Consider the following 25,103-nt stretch of genomic DNA (forward strand, 5'->3'; position numbering starts at 1 on the left):
CCCCAGGCTTTTAATTACGGCCTGCAGTATCATTCATATCGCTTGCTACACTTGGGCAAGCACAAGGCTCGTGACAATGTTTTTGGCTTCCGACCACCGTACTGGCAGGGTAATAGCCAGGTCCTCAAAAGAGAAGCGTCGTACCTCTATATCACCGGGACCGCTGAATCTTCACCCGACGTCTTGTTCCTCAATTGTCGTCATGATTTTGATATACTCAGCTCTACTATTCGCTCATTATCTAACTTGTCTTTTAATAATTCAGTTTTTGTTGCAATTTGTACCTCTGTTGTCAGAGATACTCTGTTTTGTTTTAAGTTGTATGTTACTTGCGTAACACAAGGGCTGCAATATTAAGGCGTAAAGCTGTTCTTGGCTAATTTCAGAAAATAGATAAATAAATAAATCTTATTGAATATTTTATACAATGCCGCAAGCAAGCTAGTATACCTATATTTCTCCAATTCATTATTTTCTCCCTTTTAAATGATTATTGTAATTTTGGCATTATTCCAGCTCTCTGGTGCACTTGGATTCGTGAGGCATTTTATATAAGGAGCCGCGATCTTTTAAAGAAGAATGTTTTTTTTTATCATTGATTAAAACTACAGCTATTGCACCATGTCCTGCCACTTCTTCCCAGGTCATGTCTTGCAAGTGTATTCTAGCTTCATCGCTAGTTATATAAGGAGCCGCTGCATCCTGCTCATTACTACTTTCAATGAAGGTTGCGTGGCTGCTTTGAGTGCTGTAGCGGACAGCATTCAATTCTGCTTTTACTATGTTATCTATCTCGCTGATGAAATTAACCTGCTTATCTTTCATTGCGTACATCGTGCCTCGTCCTACACAAAAATTTATGCTCACTGATGTCATTCTGCGGTCCTTTTTTACCAGTTCCTTAATATGCGCCGTGTTATGATTTTAAATGCCACTACTTCCTTGTTTATTAATTTTAACATTTCAGCGAATCCTATCTGATCTCTTGACTTGGACACTTTCATGCTTTGTTGTTTCTTTATTAGGTCCTTTTGTTATTTGGAGGAGCTTACCTACTGGTTGTCTTGGTGTCTCACCTACCACTTTAATTTCCACTTCTCAAGTCAGTCTAGTTATCGTTTCATTCATTGCGTCTATGGTACCTTCATCTTACTGTTCTGGACGAATCTCACCGGCGCTACTCTATATGAAACCAGACTAAAAACGTTCAAATGTTTGTGGATAATTTTAACCTGACTCCTTATTTGATTTCTGAGATGCACTGTTTGCCTCCAATCCAGAATGGAATAGTGCGGGTATCTTATATATATGAGCGTTGACAACCACCTCGTTCAGCTGCCAATGGTGACAATACTGGCGTCGGTGTTTACGCGAGTAACCTACGGATTCCCGAAACAAATGATTATACAGGCAATATGTTATTCGGTGTCCTCTTTACTAACACGTTAACTGTGTGCGTGAAAATAGTAAGCAGAATGAGATATATGTCTCTATAGCAGCACGTGATGCACACGTTTTTCCTTTCGGTGTGTGCGAAGGGCGCTCATACCAGCTCCAATGAAGGACATCCTATTAGGCTCACATGAGCGAAATTGGCGTATTTTGTGTTTGACGACGTTATGTGATGTTTTCATATCCATATGTATTGCAATTCAAGCGAAATACGAGTACCCATTACGTCTGCCGAGTTATCTAAATGCACCGGTCAGTCGATTAGATTGGTGCCGGCACTCTTCCGCAAAAAAATTGAGCTTTATACGACATACAAATGGCTAAAACAGCGCTCTAAGACAAGCGCGAGTATGCGAAACGGTTTCTTGAAAAAAGTAAGACACATTAAATAGCAAGCAGCTATTCGTTGAAATCAGTGGCATGAATCCCATGGAAATCTTGTCGGCAGGACTACAGGGCAGTCGCTTTGTTTCACCGGGACGTAAAACTCAGCTCCCTTTCATAATCACCTGCAGACCTCTGTAGTCGGAGCAGTGTGACAGAGTAGCCTGCGAAATGGAGACCGCAGTTCCAAGTAGTAAAGAGACAAAAAAAATGGAGGACACTGTAAGAGCGGAACGCGATAGAATAGTGCACGCTTCTGCATAGAATTCAAAGTTCCCTGACTAATTCTTACTCATCCCAGCAGCTTCAGTTTATGTAGCCGTAATGTTGTTCTGCAACATGACGAAGACGAGTTTTTCGGTTCTTGTTATACGGCACGGCGAGGAACCGAGGTGGCCGCGACGTGCCTACTACGACAGGCCTGAAATGAGAGCTCGAAAACCGTATCGCGTTAAAAGGGGTGTGTGTTTGAGTTTCCGGGTAACAGAATTATGTCTTTTTCGTGTATTCAAGTGACAGTCAGGCGCTATCATGTCTGTAGCTTATGTACAATTCGAACTCCACGAATTTTGTGACGCATTTCACATTAAGAAATTCAATTATTTCAGTAAGACGTCTGCGTCGTGCAGAGAGCCAGCGTGCATGGGAACACGTCATTTGAGATAATTTGTACGCTGCAGACATCGCCGCCGACGCGGAAACCGGATTTTCGCGACAAGGGGGCATTCACGCTCACGCTTTAGAAACGGTGGTGTTAAGCCGTTTTGTGTCCCCCCTGACGCCGTACGAACTCCGACGCAGGCATTTGGTTGTGCACCTCGTTCCTACTGCCGCGTTGCAGTGGTTAGACCTTTATGCCTAATGCGAAGGGCCGAAACAATGTATCAGTAGGCCGCGACCATCGCTCACAGAATTTTAATTGAATCTCAAAGCTTGGACATGCATGCATGACGTTCCCGAAGCATACGGAATTTGCGACAGATGGCTCAGGAATACAATCAAACGTTCTTTGTCAATGTCAACTTTTTTTAGTGCGAAACTGTTAGCCGATTCGTCCGTCCCTCCGTCCGTCTGTTGACCGCCTGTACGCTGAAAATCCTCCGGTGCCACCCCATGCGCATGCGCGAATAAAAGGAAAGAGAGGCGAGCGATTAGCCAACATCACCTAGATAGCACAAGACCTGTTTGCTCCGATCCAAGTCCTCACCCTACCTCGACCGAAATTTTTGTAGACAAGGCTGGCGTGATGAAAGCGGCGACCTCAAAATCATTGTTGCCTACTCGGGAGCTTTCCTATTGGATTATATGACAGTCAGGCCAGGTAACATGACATCATGGATCGAAGTGAAGAGGACTTGTGCTGTCTAGGTGGTGTTGGATTAGCTGCGCCAGTGGGGTCGTCGTTGTTCTCCGCAGCAGCCGAGCGCGCGCGCTGCAGTTTCTCTCCGGCTCCGGGCATCGATCTCGGGCACAAGAACAGGCTAGTGCAGCCGAGCGCAAGCATCAACGGCGTACCGAGGATCTGGCAGCCAACCAAGCCGTACTTTAATGAACCATCGGGATTAACCCACTGATAAATGCCGGGGCCACACGTTTCAGCTTCGCTGGTTGACCATCTATACGGAATGCTCTGGAGCTCATTTTTATTCAATATATTTTCTTAATGGGGTTGCGGAGTACAACTTGATTACATTAAAATCGAAATTCGGACCTGAAAGAAATAATTCGTGCATTTTTACCCCTGCCAAAACAAAATATGTAAACATCTCCACAGCTCCGCCGTGATGTAGTAAAGCTTTTCATCTTAGCATACCGATATTGACGGTGCTGAGGTGGCACTCGGAGTTTGATTATTTTTCTTTATATTGTTACCAAGCACTGCTAGAATACAAGCGAGGACAGTACCGAAAAAGACGCTTGCTGATATTGGGGCGACTGTCTTCCATCTTGAATGCCAGAAAAACCATTGTGAATACCAGTATATATATTCAGACCACTCTTCTCCCCGTAAAGTTTTAGTGGAGGTTGCGAACTGTCCAGGAGGCACGACAGATTTACGTCTCCTAGGCTGCATCTGCCATATCAGCTGAAGGCGAGAATGCTTCGCAGACGTCGCCACCAGCGTCCACCGTCATTGTGGAACAACCGCGCAACCCAGAAACCTTTACATCCCGGAAAACACCAGACAGTCATGTTCGCTAATCTGACCAGACCATACCACCATGCTCGCTAACCTAACAACTTACCTCGTGGGAACGGCATGGGTCTGGTCTGAGACCCAGGAAGAGGAACTCACCAGCTGGAACTTTTGCAAAAAAATTCGTTTTGTTTGGCAAGGCTGGTGGCCGGCGGCATGCCACGCAAAAACTCCTTGAGTGCAGACTTCAGACTTGCACTGAGTCATATGTGACATATGTTCAGGAAGTGCTTGCGCTTTGTCGCAAGGTTGCCGAGGAAATGTCGCGCACAACCTCAAAGGAATCGCAGATGACGCGTTGGCTCTCCTAGTATTGAAGAACTCTTCGACAGTACAGGGCAATATTGGTGAATGTCGCTTTTTGGAAGAAGCCAAAAGCCGTCGCATTGTTCATCCCTTTTCTCGCCTTCCTATCACCGTTGCAACTTCTACCTAAGAGGACCTCCGTCTACCGCCCTTGCCGCTTGTACCCAACAGTATTGTGCGCATTGTTCACCGGGAGATTGAAGGTGTCTCCCCAGTTCCTACCCAGATTCACGCCCGAGGCGATTTCGTCGCAACAATATCTGTCATCCAGGCCATCGTACGGCAATAATTGGTCAATGTCGCACTCCAGTCGCTTTTCAGACCCGAATACCGCTGACCCGGCGTAGCTGATCTATCACAAAGCTTGTAGACTCGACCTTGTTATAAAAACCTGGAAGAATGGCGCATTTCTGATAACAGACCTGTCTGCTTTTTCTGCGGACGCGTTAGAGAAATTTTCCTCCATTGTAGCTGTTTCTGGAACTAGCAGCCTTGACCGAGCTTTAGAAATATCCGGCACCTGCCTGGTTGTCCCCGGCCTCCGACATACAGCGAAGAAGACACTGCTCCCAGCATCTCGGCCCGCACGACCAAACCGACTCCTTTCGGCACGTCCACGCCTTTCCCGCTCAACTCTGCCTCGTCGCTCTCCATCTATTTCTTACTCCCGCCACTTCTCCGAAAACTAATGGACACAACTCAAAGTGGTGAGCTTGCCTTGACTGCCCTCTGCGTACACTGCCTCACCATTACAACCTCATCAAACTGGACATGGACGGTATACCTGTTATAGCACATATTGACACAGGAGCACACATATGGGTTATGAACTAGAAACTTTGTATTCGCCGAAAGAAAAACCTAACTCTTGCGCAGCTCGCTCTCATCCATGTAACGATGGTAGAACTCAGGCTGTCCCTGGGAAATGTGCCACCCGTGTAATGGTAGCCGCCCGCCGTACTTCTGTTGTGCTTTGTGTCTTTGAGCAGTGCGCTTACGAAATCGTCTTAGCCTTTTGTGTTCTGTCGGTGCATTCGGCCACCGTTAACTACTCTGCGGGTGTTGCCGAACTCGCCCTACCATATGCCATTGACCGCTTTGATCATACACCGTCGCCAATGTTCTACCGGTTACGTTCGCCTACTTGACCAAGCCCTGGCCTATAATGCCATTTCACACCGTCCACCTACTGTCGTCTGCGATTAGATTGTGCTGCCCAGTGTCACCATCCTCCAGTCGAAGAACGGCTCATTCACACACATGGTCGTCCGTATAAAAGACAACGCCACCTGTATTTCTGTGGGGAATTTCAGGCTCTCCTCTATCTATTGCAAACCTTGGGCGCGGCTTGCGACTACCATATTTATGCCTTAAATGGTGATGCTGTGTCGCCTACCTGTGTTTGTTCGTGCCCTCCATCCCGAACGTGAGAACCTTTCACGACAATGACCACTCCTGATTTCCTGACCCACCATGCGGACGCACTTCATTGTCACCTTACATTTACGATCTCGATGACTTTCTCTTCACGCCGTATCAATATTCTACACCATGTTTTTGTAGCTTTCGTAATGTTTTTTGGCGTTTTCCCGCCCATGGGTACAGTTTTCGATGGAGGCTTTGCGTTTGTCAGCTTGTGGCAGCATCTTCGCGGGTGATGCATAAAACTGAAGAATACATTTCGAGTTGTGTTTTGCTACCGGTGACACCTGAAAATTGTTTTTCCCTCTGAGAGATTCATCAATGTTATCTGTTCCCATGAACTGAACAAAAATTAAAGACAGTCTTAATAAAAATATTGTGGCCAGTTCTGCGCGTGGAAAGGGCAATGGGAACTGATCATATCTTACCTTTACAAAATGTAATCGCTTATTGCAAATTTAAAGTTTTCATTTCATAGAATGTTCAACAAAGAGCCGCACAATGTCTAGTAATCTGCGCGATGAGTTAAATTTGGTATCATTCAAATACCCTCGAAAGGCGATCATACAGAGGTCATTTCGTAATACGAACATGGCTCCCGTCGTTGTTCTATTGTTGTATAAAATGCGATGTACGAAACCTCATCTCTCCGCTGAACATTGCATATTAAGAACAGGAATGTTAGCGTTTCTGTATTTCTAGCGTACGACTGCAGAGACAGCATTTTTTGAAGCTGTCGTTATCTGATGCGAGCTTTATACCTCGCTCGACCGTTTCAGGAGTGGTTGAATAGGTTATGTGCATCCACTTGGTTTATAAATAGATCATAACATAGCACAGCAATTACGTGCTACTGAACCATAAGTTTATAGTGTAGTGCAATGGAACATCAAAAGCATTGCGCAGCCGTATTATACAATACTTTCAGGTGAACGCATTTAGTGTAACTGTTGTCAAACGTGCGACTTGGTAGGTACAACAGTGCGTGTTGGTACATGCGCTGAATGTGATATAATTTACCATATGAATCTTCGTTTCCTCATGGAGACTATTTACGCATAATTGTACAGAACTTCAATGTCACACTCCTATCTATGGATGAAAATATTTATTTAAGTTTGTAAACTCCGAAAGCAAAAACAAAAAATATACTAGGTGCATACTGCTGCACAATGTTTGTCATTTACTGATGTTTATGTTCACTAAGATCGAGAAGTAACATAGAGTAAGAACTTTGCCACCCTGCAACAAAAGAAAGCAGAAAATAGGTTGTAAGACGTTAGTATTATCCTACTTTCAGTGCTGCCATTTTAAGCTTTACATTTCAAGAAAAACATTTCATATTTTTGTTTTATGTCATAAGCTAAGCCCAACTTCGAGCTATTTCGTTCAGTAATCTCAATCACCATCTCACTACACGGCAACACAACAACTAGCGAACTGTTTAATGTTCTAAATAGAAATACGATCCCTGCTAAGAGTCTATAAAGTTATATTTGTGAATTTTTTGTCGGACGTAAAAATATGAGTGGTTATGCCACGTTACGCGCGTAGTCGGCTCTCAGAAAGCGTCGCAAACAAGAAATTTTGACACGTGAAACCGTCAGATATTATGGCTTCCAAAAGTTTGCGGATGCGAAAACGATGTGATGTTGTTTTTCACAGTGTAGAATGAATAAATACCCTTTTATAGCGCTGATAGAGGCATTCGGGTGATTGCGTTTCGAAAATTAGGACCCGGTTATAATGAATGACATGTCGAGAACGTTGTTTTATCGTAAGCTTTATTTCCCATTGTGTAAGTATGGTCTGGCCACTTCGTAGTATTAAAAAATGTTTTTGTCACAGCCGTATTTCACACCAAGCCTTGCGCATCTTGCAACAAGCGCCCCGCTCAACCGATTATCAGGTTACACTCGTCTGGTTCCCGGCTCATGTAGGCACCGTCCACCCGCACCTCCCCAACCTCAACGAGGTTACCCACTCCCTAGCGCGAGGCCTAGTTAACCGCGCAGGAGAAGGGGAGGCTGCCCCCACCGGTAGGGATCGCCTGACACGCTACAATGATCTTGTGAAGTCCTTCTACTTAGAGCGTAGAACCTTCCCCGGCCCACACAACAAACTATCCCAAGCGCAGGCTACAACTTTCCGCCTGCTACAAACCCATACTTACCCCTCGTTACAACTTTACAACAAGATCTACCCAGACATTTACCCCAATCCCACGTGCCATATCTGCAAGACACAGCCAGCCACACTTCCACACATGCTTTGGGACTGTACACACCAATACCCCGACACTAACCCCACGACCCTCTCGTCGAGATGGCACGCTGCCCTGCGTAGCCCCAACCTTGACGACCAACTCTGGGCGACCCAGCAGGCCTGTGAGGCGGCGAAGAGGCAACACCTCGATGTCCCCACGTGGGAGGCCTAGGCCCAGCCACCATCTCTTGCTGGTTTCAATAAAGTTTATTCAGTCAGTCAGCTTTACATCTGTATACCACGTTTACCTCAGCAAATAACTTTGGCCACCACAATAGCCTTACTATCAGATTGCTTTTCGATGGCACTGCTCAGTTTTTTCTTCACTTAGAACAATCTAAATAATCTCTGCAGAGCTAGGTAAACAATGCTGTTCATACTGCAAAGCCCTCAAAAATATCTCTTATTCGTCTGAAGGTATTTGTATTCTTATCTATTATTCAAAACCGGTAATCTACGAAGCGTATTCCTTTCTTTCTAAAGGTCATTATGATTATTTTAATGAATCAGCTCAGTTTGTTTACTACTGCCTCTGTAAAGTTTGAAATGATTTATTTGGCTTAATGGACTTGATGTGCGCAATTCACGTAAGTTATGTTCTCAATATTGTAAGTATTGTTCCTGTTTTTGTCAAATAGTAATATATGAAATATTCAACAATGTTTCGTGTTTTCTATTCACACCATAGTTGCGACAAATACACTCCGTTTTTGCTGGATTTGATGGTACTTTATTGTCTTGGGTTTCTCAATAAAATAGAAATTGTATGGCGTAACACATTCATATATGAAAAATTATGTCACATTCTGAAAGTTATTAGAATAATTGCACCCTCAGTGACGTCTTGTATTACCCAGTCAACACGCTGCTAAGCATAGCAGTCGATACTACCAGCACTTGCTTGTTAGACCCATTGTAGATTCCACCGTGCATTCCCTTGCGAGCTCCTGCAAAAGAAAATTTGCAGCTTCACATGCAGAGTAAGCGTCTGTGCTGCCGACTCCGTTTCCTCGTGCCCGTATTTCCGCTCAACGACACTACATGATGCACCAACTTGCCCAACACTCTATGCTGCTGAACAACTTTATTGTTTTCAGCTTGGAGGATCGGGTCCACAAACCTAGGCTCTCTCTGTTTGCACAAGTCGCGGGCCACCCGACAAGTGCCTGCTCGAAGTGCAGGTTTCAGTTATTTTAGCACAGCCTGTCAGAAAAATAAAAACCACCTTTGCTCGTAGGTCCTGTCATAGGAAAAGCCAGATGGCTCTGGAAAGCGAAGAATTTTCTTATATTCAGTAACTAAATGTCCGCACGAAACAACCTAATAACAAAACCAAGTGGTTTTAAAGACCGGGACCGATAAAGACAACCTTGTAAAACTTCTGCGCTAACACACGCATGGCCTTGATGTTAAGCAGTTGAAGTTTGAACGTCGGTTATAGATGTGCGTGCAAATGGAAAGCTGGTGAGTTTCTGCGGAAAGGTTTTGGTGTTCTTGTTTCAAAGGTGAATCGCAACTGTGGAAAGTCGAGTCTCACAGTTACGAATGAAACGAGGAATAGTCTCAGCAGCTTGATTGTTGAATCAAAAGCGCGCGTACCTGCGAAAGTTACAGCTCTTTTAAACATGCTGGCTTAACAAGACTTAGGCTAAAACTGCTAAACAACGTACCATGTGCAATATCCAGTCAACATTACAAGTAGTAACTGTGAACACTCCTGCTCTTGGTGGACGACGAAGACAGCTGAACAAGCAGGATTCAATGGTAAAAACAAAAACACAGTTAGTACCTGTACCTCACTGGGCACATGCATTCTTCAGCGCGTTGAGTTTAGTTCACTGCACGTTCAGAACTCCAGATACACGAGTTCATTAATAACACGGCAGCTCGGCCTTTCTGGAGGTTGCGTGAGGTAACATTATGCGCTGTCTCTGTAGTTCCCCCGAGGTGCACACAGTATTCCAGCAGCAAGGAAACCACTTAATACAGAAAAACGCCACTTATTCTTGAACATGGTGATTGGTACTCTGCTGCGTCTGCAGGTCACGACTCATTGAAACGCTCGTAACATACAAAAGTGTTTTAGGCAGAATAAAATCCACAGTCCTAACAGAACACATGGGGTGCATCAACCAGAAGTTGTGTTGATGAGACTGTGGCGTAGAAAACATAGCACAAAAGCGTCACTTAGCAGAAGCCACTCTCCAAACTTTCGGGATATCTTGACAGCTTGTCGCACATAAATAGGCTCAATTGCCTATAACAGTGGAACAAAACCATCCGCTTCGCTCCCGCAACATCACGAGGGATTCCATTTACAACAACTACACACTTGACTACCAGCTTGCGGACCTTAAAGCCACGCGCGAATGCTGCACCATTCTTTGCTGTTCAGTTCAAAAACGGGAACATTCGCAGGAGCATCATTTCACAGCAACGGTCAAGGAAACAGAGTGGCTATAGGCGAGGCGCTTGAATCACATATGATGTGGCTCGCTTGGTTTTGTTGCTTCTTCTGCTGATTATCCTTGTCCATTTCGTTTAGATCACGAGCAACGTCGACTCTGGAGACTCGAATGTCCCCAGGCGACGTCCACCAGGGTCAGGCCCACGAGCGGTGGTTGTTGTTTCTTCTTCCGAGCAGCTGCCCTGCTCCGTTCGCACTTCCACCAACCATTGCACCGTTATCGTTGACTCGCCTGCCGCATCGCAAGCACAAGAGGTCACGAAATGCCCGACGGAAATCATGATGGAATGTCACGTATATGACTGGATTCAGTGCTGAGTTAGTGTAACCAAGCCAAAGAGCAAGGCTGTGTGCCAGCTCTGGAAGGGGCTTCCCACCGAGAGGTCTAACCAGTGCCAAAGCGAAGAAGGGCAACCAGCACACTGTGAAAGCCGTCAGGATAATTCCTAATGTTATGGAAGCTTTGCGCTCCCTTACGGCGACCCTTAGGCTCCTTGTGCGAGGTCCTGGTCTTGCCCTATGTTCGGCCTCGACGACCCTTTTGGCAGCCCTATGAATTCTCCAGTACATGGACAGCATGACCACGAGGGGTATGTAAAATGCCCCCAGTGTCGCGTACAGCTGGTACGCCAAATGTTGGCATACAAGGCAGGTGGGCATGGTAGGTGTTCCATGTTCGTTTCCCAGCACGAGCAGCGGTGGCACGCTTATGAGCGCCGCCAGCAGCCAGACAGCGCCGATGCAAGCCCACGCTCTACGGGCAGTCCTTCGTACGCCGTAAGTCAATGGCCGAGTGATTGCCAGGTAGCGATCCACAGATATCATGCACAAGTTTAGGATGGATGCGGTGCAGGATGCTACGTCCACGGACACCCAGGCATCGCAAGCCGCTCGGCCCAGGTCCCAGCGATGACCGGTAAGCTCGAGGTGCAAGGCTGGCGGCATGACCAGCAGGGCAACGCACAGGTCCGAGGCGGCCAGGGAGACGAGGAGGTGGTTGGACGGGTGCCGTAGGCGGCGCACGAGGCAGACGGAGAGGCAGACGAGCGCGTTGCCAACTGCCGTTGCGACGATGAGCGCGCCTAGGCACACCGCCAATGCCAGAGCACTCAGCGTGGTGGTAACGTGGCACGACACCGCAGGTGCCGCTGCTACCGGTGCTACTTCAGCCGCTCCAAGGCCAGTGGTGTTATCTGCACAAGAACAATGACAAATAATACTTAATCTGCAATTATTTGCTATCTTGTATACGCTGAATTTCATTCGCCACCGCAGACTCTATTGTGGCGGGAAAATTATTTAGGCAAGAATGAAACAGCAAGTGTTTCCAACCTTTAAAATTTTGCATTTCATGCACAATGTGTGAACGCAAGCACATGAAGGCTTCCTCGAGCGCCTATTGCCCACTTCTGGAGCACCCGTTTATACCACCAATATTTACTCTATAAGCAAAACAGTACACACGTGGCTTGTTAGAGCCGAAGTACGTCTTAGAGATTGAAAATGATGTTGGTGATGTATTCTAAGCAATCTATGTTAAAAGCCGCTCTTAATATTCCGCGTCTGGCTCGAGCATCATTCGCGCAAACGAAATCTCTGAGTGCCTCGTCCGATCAATGGAAACAATGGATATGGTGGCAATATTTTTGCCTGCTAGAGAGTGTTAACATTCTCCTGGTTTTTGTCTCACATACACGAGGCTGATTCCTTAGTCAATCAGATAACTTAATTGCACGCCATGCTGCTTTACATTGTGGATTTCACGTTAGGCCTTACATCTCAGGTAACCGACTTTCTTAGAGAAGATCCATATATGAGTTGAGTGTTGTTAGTGTAAATGAAATTGTGTGGAGTGATTACTTCCTGGTATGTTAATAGAAGTGCATGCTTTTTTATAGTATAATTTATAGCATTTATGTTTAGACTGTTGGCATATATGATTTTATCAAAATTATATTGGACAGTCTACTTCATATCCAACTTCGGAACAGTTGTAAAGGATTAGTTTTGTATGTGTTGGTCTGGTAGACTTTTCAGTGTGCTGAAGATGCTTACACCATCAGTAGCTGTCACTGCGTTTGAAGGCACAAAATTTTGAGCATTGTCGATATCATCGATTCAAAATGGAAGAAGTTGCTAATACAATTCATTGGGTAAAGAAGGATAGTTTCGCGACCACTTCCATAGTTTGACGCAGTGCAAATTTGGAACTTTTGTACCACGAACATGATCTTTATAGAAAGCTTTCTCACACATGACATGTGAAATGGCGTTGTTAAAAGTTTATATCATATTGATTTTGCCTTTTCAGGTGATTGCTAAGGCGCTGTGGCACACTCGGACTATTGAATTAATGTTGCCGCTTATTCCTAAGGACGCCCTTTCTAACGACAGAATGCTTTGTTAAAAAATTAAAGTTGTTGTGGCAGTTTTTTGCCTCAAACAGATTCAAATATATACTTCTTTGTATTCCAATTATGTACATTACTTATTCACTTGTACCATTCTAAAACGTTATAAAATGGCATTCTTTATAACTTTGTGTGGAGCTCGGAGGTTGTGTAAGTGAAAACGGCATGTTTGGTGAAAGAACCGCATAAGGCTTCCCTCACGTTATGTTGAAACGCGAGCTTCAAGAAAGCGCATATACGCGCATTATTTTCGTCTCCCATTTAAACCCCCTTTCCCATAGAGCACCTCAATTTTCTATATCAGTTCCTCTACATAACCAAGCAGGCCACATTGCAAAATTTGCCAGATGAAATATATATACTCCGAGACTGCGGAGACCAAGTCATCCGCACAGCAATGTCCGTCCTTTTTGGCACCAGCCTCTCGCTCCAGCATTACTTGGGGTGCTGACTACGGCGCAAGCCGAATTGCGCTGCATGGTGAAAACAAGTCCAGCGCGCATTGTCGTCGCCAACGTGTCAGCTTCCCTCTACTGGATAGCATTGTGGCTGAAACAGGAAGACTCCACGCCACGAGAAAGCTCGTTTCGTTGAAACAAACGGTGTCATTTACTGCAGACAACACCTTGAGCTACGCGCTTCCCCACGTTGCATAAGCTTCCATTCTGCGTGTCCGGTCACGTCCACCTGAACGGCGAGACGGTTTTGGAGGCTGCGTGATCCGCTCGAAACAATGCCTGTGCTGCCTTACGTTTCCTGAACATGCAGCGCTCTCATAAACACATATACAGCTGTTCCCTTCACGAGCTCGAGCCCCAATGTACTCGCGCAACGAACTGCGTTCGGACGGGGTACAAAGACGGCGAGGAAAACAGGCGGAGGACAAAAGAGACGCCCACAAGCCGAAGAATCCTGTATCGTGATCGGCGGCCGTGCCTGACATCGCCTTCCTGGTCTTCTTCTCATTCGGATGAGAGCGCTATTATTCTCTCGGCCAGTCTGCTTGTGCAGCTCAGCGCCAATTGTGTCTTTTATTCGCGCGGTGTTCCACGCACCCCGCAGCGCAACAGGACAGCGGAGTGGTTCCCGGGGAACGTTAATTGAATAGTCTTAATGAGAGGTCCCTCCACCCTCGACGTGTTTTTCTCACTTCACCGCCACCCTCGGAGTCGTTGCCTGTCGGATGGCGAAGATGAAATACTTGCCTTCTTGTGAAACCGACCTTTGCAGGTACCCTGCAGCATAGCACAAGTTTACTGCGGAGCGCTTTTGCAGCGTGAATGAAGCGTTACTCCTCGTCGTACAGATGGGACCGAGGCGGCAAGCAATTTTTCAGGCAAAGTTTTCGTAGCATTTTTGCCCGCACTGAACAGTTCTTCAGCATTCGTGAATGCTTTTTACTCTTCTTACTCTTCTTACATGTTCTTACTCGCGTATTAAGCACTGCGGGATTTCTAGAGGAAAGGTTGCATTGCCATGTATTATCACAGCCACCGTGAACCACAGTTTGTTCAATCTAAGTACGTTTTTATCTCCACTAACTATCCTATTACGCGTACAAAGGAGATATAGCTGCAACAAAATTATCTCATTCGTTGAACTACACGTGGAACTTGATGCAAATGTGATGCCACGTTAGCATAATGTTGTAGAAAGAGAAAAAGAGACGATAAAATAAGATAATGTTCAAGTCACCATGTTGCCTTCCAGCGTCTTTTTCACACATCAAAAACATGGCATCATACCATCACAAAGAAAAGAAAAACACCGTTTAATATAAGGACGAATTTTTATGGCATGAGAAGTAAAGAATAAATATTCTGAACAAATCTATTTCGAAAAGCAGTCAACGACTGAACTGTTAATATGTTATTCGGAGCTCGCGCTTTGTGTGTCATTCCCTGAGGAATATCATGAGAAGCCAACAAACACTGACACCAAGGACAACATAGGGGAAATTACTTGTGTTTAATAAATGAAATAAAGAAACCATAAATGAATGGAAATTAAAGTGGATGAAAAAACAACTTGCCGCAGGTGGGAACCGAACCCACAACCTTCGCATTTCACGTGCGATGCTCTACCAATTGAGCTACCGCGGCGCTGTTTCCCCATCCACTTTCTTGGGTATTTATGTGTCCTAGTAGAACCCTGGGAGTGTTAGCCAGCGTCATCACTCACATACCTTGGCGGCTGACGTGGAACGTCTTTCTTGCCGCAGGCGTCACGAGAACGTGATCTTTTTCGGTGAAGGCAAATGCGAAGGTTGTGGGTTCGGTTCCCACCTGCGGCAAGTTGTTTTTTCATCCACTTTAATTTCCATTCATTTATGGTTTCTTTATTTCATTTATTAAACACAAGTAATTTCCCCTATGTTGTCCTTGGTGTCAGTGTTTGTTGGCTTCTCATGATATGACTAATAAAAATCGGGACCCTCGGTTAACCCCCTCTCTTCTCGTTTATTACATAACGAGGGTCTCGAATCCGGCAACATTGATGCCTTCAGGTAGCATGTGTGGGTTTATTGACCAGTTGCCTTCACCGAAAACGATCACGTTCTCGTGACGCCTGCGGCAAGAAAGACGTTCCACGTCAGCCGCCAAGGTATGTGAGTGATGGCGCTGGCTAACACTCCCAGGGTTCTACTAGGACACATAAATACCCAAGAAAGTGGATGGGGAAACAACGCCGCGGTAGCTCAATTGGTAGAGCATCGCACGTGAAATGCGAAGGTTGTGGGTTCGGTTCCCACCTGCGGCAAGTTGTTTTTTCATCCACTTTAATTTCCATTCATTTATGGTTTCTTTATTTCATTTATTAAACACAAGCAATTTCCCCTATGTTGTCCTTGGTGTCAGTGTTTGTTGGCTTCTCATGATATGACTAATAAAAATCGGGACCCTCGGTTAACCCCCTCTCTTCTCGTTTATTCCCTGAGGAATGACACACAATGAGGTGGTAGAGCTGTGATAGATGTAATAATGCGTTTTGCTCCTCCGACTTCAATTATTGAAACGCAACTACCCGGATTTAACCAGCTATCAAATAAACTGAAAAGAAGTAATAGTACCTTCGCCTTCCCTGCATACACAGAACGCTATACCGCGCATTACAGTTCCAGTCAAGCAGTATTATATGCATTGTGCCTCAAGTGTAATCTTCTATGTTTTCTTCTCCAACTTAAATTTTACTGCAGCCTGACGTAATATTGCGCTGCAGACAAATCAGCATCTAGATGCATGCCACAAAAAAGGAGCAGCGCCCCTGTTGCCATCTTCATGTGCTCCTGTAGACCGCATTGACTTTTTCGAAGAAATGTAAAAATACATTAAAATCTGGGGTTTTAGCGACCAAAACCACGATCAGATCATAAGGCATGCCGTGGTGGGGTGTTGAGATTAATTTTGACCACCTGGGGTTCGATATTGCACATAAACGTAGGTACACGGGTGTCTTTTGCATTTTAGCCCCATCAAAATGCATCCATAATGACAATAAATTGATTCCTCGATCTCAGACATAGCAGCGCACTACCAAAGCCAATAAGCAACCATGACGGGCCACGAAGAAATTGTCTAGTGCCGGCTTCATGTTACGACAGTTGTACAGGCACTTATATACATAACCTACAGCACCTACACCTTAACCTTACCCAGTTTTACTAAAGCAACGTGAAATGTGTCTGGGAAAGCTGTTATGAAGTGAAAACAGGTGTGTGAGGCGGATATGGGTCAACGATTGCGCCTGCAGTCGGGTATTGGACGACATTCGCAAGTGAGGCTCCGCGCCTACGCCCTCAAACTGCTCGACGTATGTCGACACGTGCCGCCGTTTTACGGAAACATTTTCGAGTTCTCACTGCTGCCGCGACCAACACGGTGATTTTGAAATATGTTATCGCTAACCCACGGAACACAGCGGTGACGAAAGGACCACATAAGCGCATACTCACTGAACATGGAAATATATACACACCCTGCAATCGAAGGAACGCAAGGTCATTCTTCGCACGAGGCAATATATGTGTTAACAAACAAAACGAAAACGGACAATGTGACGTCACATCGATGTGGCTATCCGTAGGCCTCAGGTCATAGAGCAATATGCGAGCCTGACTGATGCACTGCGCAACTTTGCCTGCACATTGTGAAGCCAGCAATATCACACTCGTGTTTTGACGCTATCATTCGCTTGAAAAGTACACTTCAGCAACCTGATTACGTAGTCTCCTGATTACGTAGTCAACGTACGGAGCGTCCTAACAAAGAAAATGAACGCTGCCGTGTAGCTTAGTAATACTTGTTGGGGGGCTAGTTGGTGCACGTTTCCAGAAGAGGGTTGTAGCGCCGAAAAAAGACAACACATAGCAAGCGAGACGGGACAGGCGCTTGTCCCGTCTCGCTTGCTATGTGTTCTCTTTTTTCGGCGCTACAACCCTCTTCTGGAAACCGTGTAGCTTCCCGGACAGCCACCCATGATACCCGCATGTGCGACAACACTGACTGCCTTTCTTGATAGCTATGGTGCCACACTGCTTGAGTCGACGTCGCGAGTTCGATCCTGTACGTGGAGTCGATTATTCAATGTGAATTTTATGCAAAAACACACGTGTAGTTATATTTTGGCATACGGTAGAGAATCCCATGAGCTCAATATTGTCTGGGGTCCTTCATTCGGGCGGGCCTCAGAATCAGAACAATGTTCTGGAAAGTGAAACCCACGAAAATGTTGAAATATTAAGGTGAAAATATAACGATTGAAGGCAAAAGTTGTGATTAGAATATATAAATAAAGTCAATATTTCCATTTAATAGTGCGTGTTTTACTGTAGCCTTGGTTAAGTACGCAACATTTGTCGACAGAGCTTTTCGAGCTTTAATTCATATCCGAATTTGGTAAATGATGAAGGAAATTACTGCATTAATTAAAAAAGATTACTGCATTAAAAAAGATTGCAAAAACGATCAATAAAGCTTTCGCATTTGCTATTTTAGAGCCATCACATTTCCTATATTCTACGTAAAGCCTTGAAGTCGACTAATATCACACATTAATGAAATATGCGCTTTCAAACAAAAATCTTGTAAGAATAATGGCCTTGCAGAAATGAATTTAACCAAGAAAATAAAGGCGTTTTAAAATTACTTTTTATGTGCTTGAATGTACGTTCCCTCTATCGCTGGGCCTCTTTTCCACAAATAATCCATCCTCCTTCCTAGTTATAATTCGCTTCTGCCTCACGAAGACGTGTATTCGAGCTCTTACTTCACTTGGCAATTAAAAAGTCAACTTTGTGTCAAACCCTCTTACACGTCCCACTTCTGAAAGCCATTTAGGATAACGATGCAAGACAAACAAAATTGAATTACGAGACAGAATCTCGGATAGATATAAATTTCGCTTTTGTTTAAAGTTTTCTTACATATTTAGTCGTCACTATGTTATTTTTCGTCGTAATTGTTCCGAAAACTTTCCCTCCGAGTCTCTTTTTCTGGGTGTCATAATTTAATTTCCAACGATTAAGCAAGTTCTCTTTGTGGCAAAACCTTAGCGAAACGTGTTATTGATGCATCCTCCCGAATGCTGCCCAGATGACTGTAAAAAGATTACTTTGCTATTAGGAATATTACATTTCAATAAGCTCTTTCTTGAAAATTCAAGAGCAGTGAAAAAGAACGACGCCCCTCATGCAGCAGTTCCAGTTTTATTAAATATTTGACTTCAGCGAGGGCAAAACGATCGCTGTTTGCATACCTTATATATTTTCTGCTTTAAGCTAATCTGCGATTTGAAACGCGAATGTTACTTTTTTTCTCTAATGCTCAATCTAAAACATATGATTAGATTTAAAGTCTGAGAGCTGCAGCTCAATATCTTTTTCTCCACAGTGTTTCATCCTTAGTCATAGAAAAGGTGGATATGTATATATAGATCTTTAGGATACGACACCTCCTGTTTGCTCGTCCGCGAATTAAAGTTTGTGCATGACCATTCAACGTGCGCTTTCAACACCTGAAGATGAAGTGAAAGCTGCCGCTTTCTGCGCGTCCTGTCGTTTAACCAACTCCCCCAGCCTCTTTAATAAGGTTATTCAGGGAAGATAACTTCGCTGTCTTAGTATGCAAATTTTTTCTACTAGAGGGGCTACAAAGGTTGTCAGGGGAGTGAATTTCCAAGCCGTTTTGGGTAATTGCCACGTATTACGGCCTAAAGTTACGGTCAACAGCGGTGACTCAGGAACGTTTCTTGTCCTGAAGGTAAACGGGAAACACAAGCGGTATAAAATAATAACAAAACCGAGACATCGTGTTGGCTTCATCTTGCCGCGCCTTGCTTCTTTTGCTCTCAACTCAGCTGCTCAACTTGACGCCCTATTCACTTTGCCAATGTCGTTAATTTGCTACTGAAAGACTGTTTGGAAAAAAGCATTGGCCATTTTTTTAAAGAACCAAATAGGCAATACCAAATTGCTTTTACACTCAAATACCAATTTCAGTAGCACCAAACTAAATAAACGAGGAGAGAATTGGCATGCAAGGTAAAGCGATATGGACATATAGTAATCTGGTTGAGCAAAATTAGCATGTCCAATACCATCGGCACTTGCTATCAATCAGACTTCAATGCGAGAGCGTGCCTTAACGTACCGCCCAAGCCATCTCTTCACAACCCCAAATGCTTTACACGCCATAAATAGGCGTCGCTCGTTTGGGGTCGCTTCAACGTTAGGATGGGCGTGGCCCATGTACTGAGGTCTTGATTGTTTGGTCGTAATGCGCAGGCACTGGGTGATGTAGCCAGAGGCGCGGACCGGCCGTAATTTGGGCGCGATCAGTTGAAGCCGATGCCCGCAGATGAAGACGTCTCACGCGAAATCGCGAAGTCGTGTCCTTCGCAATAAAATGAAGGCGAAGAAAGAAAGGAGGACCACAATATTGCATCGCATGTTGGTTGCTCGTTGCATTAACGTTATAACAGATGTTAGCATTGTAAGTGTGAGAAATACAGGATGAATCAGAATCGTTAGTAAGCGGAGACCTCATTACCTGTGTGCTGATTCTGGTGACAATCATGAAGTGCGATAATACAGCAGGATGCCGGCTTATATGACCTTCCTTCAGGCACTATTGCGCTTCTTAAAAGTAATCATTCGGACACGTTTGTTGGATAGACACTCACGTAATCTGTACTTGTTCACCATAGATTAATGAAAGCAGTAATTGTACTAGTTTCTGATGGACAATGAACCGTCCAGTAATAACCTTCCTACTTGCCTTCAGCTCCCTTCTGAGCAAGGTATGATGCCTACATCACGAGAAAAAGGTTTATTAGCGAATACACAATTTTCTCTTTGATTCGTCGTTTTTCCGGCGATTAGTAGCGTGAATTGCATGCACAACGCAGTCGCCTCCGTCTTTATTAACGCTTTTCGCTTTGCCTGTCATCACGGCATGCATATGCGCTGCGTCATTTCTCGGCCATGTACCCGCCGTGGCTGTTTGGTGGCTATGGTGTTAGCACGAGGTCACGTGATCGAATCCCGGCCACGGCAGCTGCATTTCGATGGGGGCGAAATGCGAAAACACCTGTGTACTTAGATTTAGGTGTACGTTAAAGAACCCCAGGTGGCCATAATTTCCGGAGTCCCCCACTACGGCGCGCCTCATAATTAGAAAGTGGTTTTGGCACGTAAAACGCCATAAATTCTTTTCGGCCATGTGATCTTGCACACATCCTGCAAATTATTAGTTTAAAAAAAATATCTTGTTGACTATTTATTTATTTCCTCATATATGAGGCTCATAAGACGGTAAATAAATATTGTGAAAGGAAAACTGTTCTTGAAAATACCGATTCAAGTAGAATAGTGAGTTTTATGTAGGACAACACGATCAACCTAACTACAATTTGAGTAACCCGCCTGACGATTTGAACCAGTCGCTCGCCTGGCGCCTGATTTTGTAGGTACACACGCTCACATTTCTGGACCATGTGCACCTGAACAGAGTGCTGGGGGTTTCAATAACTTAAACAGCAAATATCGTGTTCAATGAATATCACAGTGAAGAAATTGCGCTTAAGCTGTTCCATTGTCTCATCGCCAACTTATTGTTGCCGACAATATTCACAGGCGCGAACAAAAAGAAATCTGTTGCCTGTGCGGGGTGAATCTGATGGGTGTATTTCCTTGCATACGCGACTCGCGGTGTCCCGGTAAGCTCTGAAATCTTTTTTTTTCAGACACCTTTAGACGACTCTTTAAACTCACTGACATTATATCATGTACCTAGACGCATCAATAGCTGCATGGATACCTGACATTCCGGAACCACGATGATAGAACCTCTGAGATAATGTTATATATTGTGCTACCTATTAATGAAGGAATATTTTAGGAATGTAGAATTCCTTGGGCGGGATTTCTCCGAGATAAAGTGGCCTCGCCGCATACAGGATTATCTGAGTGAGCGATCTAGGTTGCTCGGTTACCAAAGTCAGAAGACGACATCTTCGCTTTTGTTCCTTTTTTTAAATTCTGAACGTGGTAAGTTCAAAATCGCGTCCTCCAGTACATCTCCAGGCTTCGACTGATGCCTCACACGGGCAAAAGATTCCGAGAGCCAGTGGTGTTATACTAATTATTGTACAACCAAATCAGAAAAACCCGTTAAGCTTCAACAAAAGACACTCCCTCACCAGAACAGGGATTGGCCACCCTGGTGCAGCATTCGGCCACTCCCTCCCAAATAACTCAATCCATTAACCAATCGCCCTCTGTCCCCAGCAGCTGCGGAGAAGCTGACCAAGGCGACGGTCACACCTGTAACGCAGCAGAGGTTGTTAAGAATCTCTGGACCAGGACAGACCGCCAATGGAAAGTGACCTTTCAACCTTTAGCACCCGAACTCTGTGAAACGAGGCTAGCATAGCAGGACTCTTGGAGGAACTATTGGGCATTACTTGGGATATCATGAACCTTATTGAGACTAGAAGACCTGGTGATGCTTGTACAGTGCTGACTAATGGTCATGTGCCATGCTATAGAGGGTCCACAGGGTATGAAGCAATACGGGGTGGTTTTCCTAGTCTATAAAGTCTTAAGGGGACACATTGAGGAATTCCGCAGCATTAATGAGAGATTAGCAATAGTCGTGACAAAACTTAATAAGACGTATAGAATAAATGTGGCACAAACATATCCTCGAACTTCCAGCCATGGTGATGATGAAATATATCAGTTTTATCAAGATGTTGAATTAGCATGAGAAAAGATCAAACTCGTTATACTGCAGTAATGGGCGACTTCAATGCAAAAGTGGGGAAAGAGTAGGCTGGTGAACGAGCAATTGGCAACCACGACGTCAATTCTAGAAACACTAGAGTAGAGATGCTGGTAGAATTCGCGCAAAGCAAAAAGCTGCGAATAATTAACACCGTCTTCAGGAAGCGTAGCAACAGAAAGAACTCCTTGAAAAGCCCTACTTGTGAAACAAGAAATGAAGTAAATTTTATACTTCCCGGCAATCCTGCATAGTGCAGGATGTACAAATGTTAGGTAGAGGAAAACACAATGATCATGAGTTAGTGAGGTCTAGGATTTATCTGAATTTTAGAGTGAAAGAGTAAAATTGGTCAGGAAGAAATAGGCCAACCTAGGCCTAGTAAGCGTAAAAGCAGATAGATTCAGGCTGGTACTTGGAAACAATTATGCAGCCTTAGAACTGACAGAGCGGCAGCAATTTAAGTGGGAGCTAAGGCACCATGGCAACCAGTAGACAAGATCCCCAAGTGACACATGACCTAATAAAGAAACAGCAAAAATGAAAGTGTCACACTCAAGAGATAAGGTGGAATTCCCGAAACTGTCAAACGGATCAACAAGGAGAAAACAAGAGGTATTCTAAATTATGAGGTGAAAAAGACTGAGCAAGCAGCCAAACATCTGCAGTATGAAATCAGTGTTATAGAAACTTGGCATTGGACAAACCAATATTTATGCACTGAAAGATAAGCATATCTCCAGCAATCTCGAAGATATAGTAAAAGCAACCGGAAAATTCTATACTAGCCTGTACAGTACCCAGAGCCGCCACGATACCTCTATTTGAAGTAGTAGTGGCCCTTTATACGAACTGTGTCACGAATTCGAAGGTCCCAGAGAACTGGAAGAACGCCAACATTATACTAATCCACCAAAAAGGAGCCGTTCAAGAAATGAAAAAATTATAGGCCCATTAGCTTAGTTCTAGTAATATATCAAATATTAACCACGATAATTTCCTATAGGACAATGGCAACACTGGACTTAGGTCCACCAACGGAGCAGGCTCGCTTCAGGAAGGAACACTCTGAAATTGATCACATCCATGTCATCGATCAGGCTATCGAGAAATTCGCAGAGTACAATAGGCCTCCCTATATAGCTTTCATATATTACGAAAAGTAATTTGATTCAGTAAAGATACCAACGTCATAGAAGCATTACGTTATCAAGGAGTACAGGAGGCTTGCGTAAATATATTCGAAAATATGTGCAGCTATTCCACAACTAGTTTAGTCATACACAAGAAAAGTAGGAAGATACCAATAAAGAAAGGGGTCAGACAAGGAGACGCAATCTCTCCAATGCTATTCCCTGCGTGCAGGGAAGAAGTATTTAAACGGAAGCTATAGAGGCTCAGGTGCTCCTATCTAAACACATATACAGGGAGAATTCCTTTTTCTCGGAAACCACTGCGCCAACCTTGACGCGGTTTGTTGCGTTTGAAAGAAAACCTAAAATCTAGTGACTGTTGGTTTCGAATTTTCGGTTTATGTCGTCAATTCTTTTATTAAACATTGGAAAAATTCAAAATTTTCAGAAGACGAAGCTATCAAGTTTACAACTCTCTAACTCAGCAAGTAAAAATTATATCACAATTCCGTGAATTGCACCTGATAGTACACCTAAAGCGGAGAAAATTGATGTTTTACACATGAATATCGAAAATTTTATTATATAGAAATACATGTTTGCAGAACCCTTGTACACAAGATAACAATTTCCCGTCATATATAAATTTACATATCAAATGTGTCCGCTTTGAATGATCTAATGGATGCCGTTTACAGTACCACGACATCTGTTTTTGATGCAGAGCTATTATTTTAAAACAATTTTGTTTTCATACTTCTGAATATTTGAAAACATCTTTCATAAAATTCAGGCCCTAAATCGAAATTCCGCTTCCAACAATCACTAGAATTACCTCTCTCTCTCAAATGCAACAGATTTCATTAAAATCGGTGCAGGGGTTATCTCAGCAAATTGTTTTTGCGTTTTACATGTTTATGAATAGGCCGCGTCGGAGTTTCGCCCGAGCTAAAGTTTTTCTCTTAGGTTATTTAGCTGGGAAGGCTTAGGAGTGAAGATCATCGGCGAATATCTCAGCAACTTTCAGTTTGTAGATGACATATTCCTGGTAAGCAACACTGCGGACTAGTTACAACAAATGATTGAGGACATTAACAGAGAGCGTGTAAGTGTGGAGTGCAAGTGAAATATGCATTAGACAAAGATAATGATCAATATCCTGGCAAGGGTACAAGAGGTCAGGATCGGAAATCAGGCTCCAGTCTGTGAAAGAGTAGGTTTAGCTGAGTCAATTACTAACAGGGGACCCTGATCATGAGAAGGAAATTTACAGAAGAATAAAAATGGGTTGCAGTGCATACGACAGACAATATCAGATACTGAATGGAAGCTTACCTTTATCATTAAAAATGAAGGTGCACAATCAGGGCGTCTTACCAGTGCTGACATATGGGGCAGAAACGTGGAGACTGACAAAGGAGCTAGACAACAAGTTAAGGACTGCGCAATGAACGGTGAAACGAAAAATGTTAGGCTTAAGGATAAGAGGCAAGAAGAGACCGCTTTGGTTCTGAAAGCAAACGGGGATAGCCTATATTTTTATTCACATTGAAATAACAAGCATTGAGCTCGGAATGTTATGTAATGCGTAGGTTACATAACCAACCGGTGGACCATTTGGGTGTCGAGAGAAGGGAAGTGCAGTGGAGGGTGGCAGAAGACTAGGTGGGGTGATGAAATCTGGAAATTCACATGCGCAAGTTGGTATGAGTTGGCGCAGGTCAAGGCGAATCGATTTCTCAGGGAAAAGCCTTCGTCATGCAGTGGCCATAAATTACGCTGATG

The 25,103-nt window shown here is 44.2% G+C and overlaps 1 protein-coding gene and 2 non-coding genes across 3 annotated transcripts; 1 reads left to right on the forward strand and 2 right to left on the reverse strand.

Moving 5' to 3' along the window:
- Positions 1 to 8,733: 8,733 nt before the first annotated feature.
- LOC126534422 (5-hydroxytryptamine receptor 1-like) lies at positions 8,734 to 11,681 on the reverse strand. The gene has a single exon (XM_050181700.3). The coding sequence runs from the start codon at positions 11,436 to 11,438 to the stop codon at positions 10,629 to 10,631; it is 810 nt and encodes a 269-aa protein (XP_050037657.1). The 5' UTR covers positions 11,439 to 11,681; the 3' UTR covers positions 8,734 to 10,628.
- A 3,252-nt stretch (positions 11,682 to 14,933) lies between these two features.
- Positions 14,934 to 15,006, reverse strand: TRNAS-UGA (transfer RNA serine (anticodon UGA)). Its single transcript has one exon. It is a non-coding gene; the product is annotated as a tRNA-Ser (tRNA).
- Positions 15,007 to 15,591: 585 nt separating this feature from the next.
- Positions 15,592 to 15,664, forward strand: TRNAS-UGA (transfer RNA serine (anticodon UGA)). Its single transcript has one exon. It is a non-coding gene; the product is annotated as a tRNA-Ser (tRNA).
- The last annotated feature ends 9,439 nt before the right edge of the window (positions 15,665 to 25,103 follow it).

Source organism: Dermacentor andersoni, chromosome 7, assembly GCF_023375885.2.
Source record: "Dermacentor andersoni chromosome 7, qqDerAnde1_hic_scaffold, whole genome shotgun sequence".
NCBI classification, from domain to species: Eukaryota; Metazoa; Arthropoda; class Arachnida; order Ixodida; family Ixodidae; genus Dermacentor; species Dermacentor andersoni.

Coding starts and splice junctions, on each gene's coding strand:
- LOC126534422 (XM_050181700.3), bottom strand. CDS start 11,438: ATGCCGCCAGCCTTGCACCTCGAGCTTACCGGTCATCGCTGGGACCTG.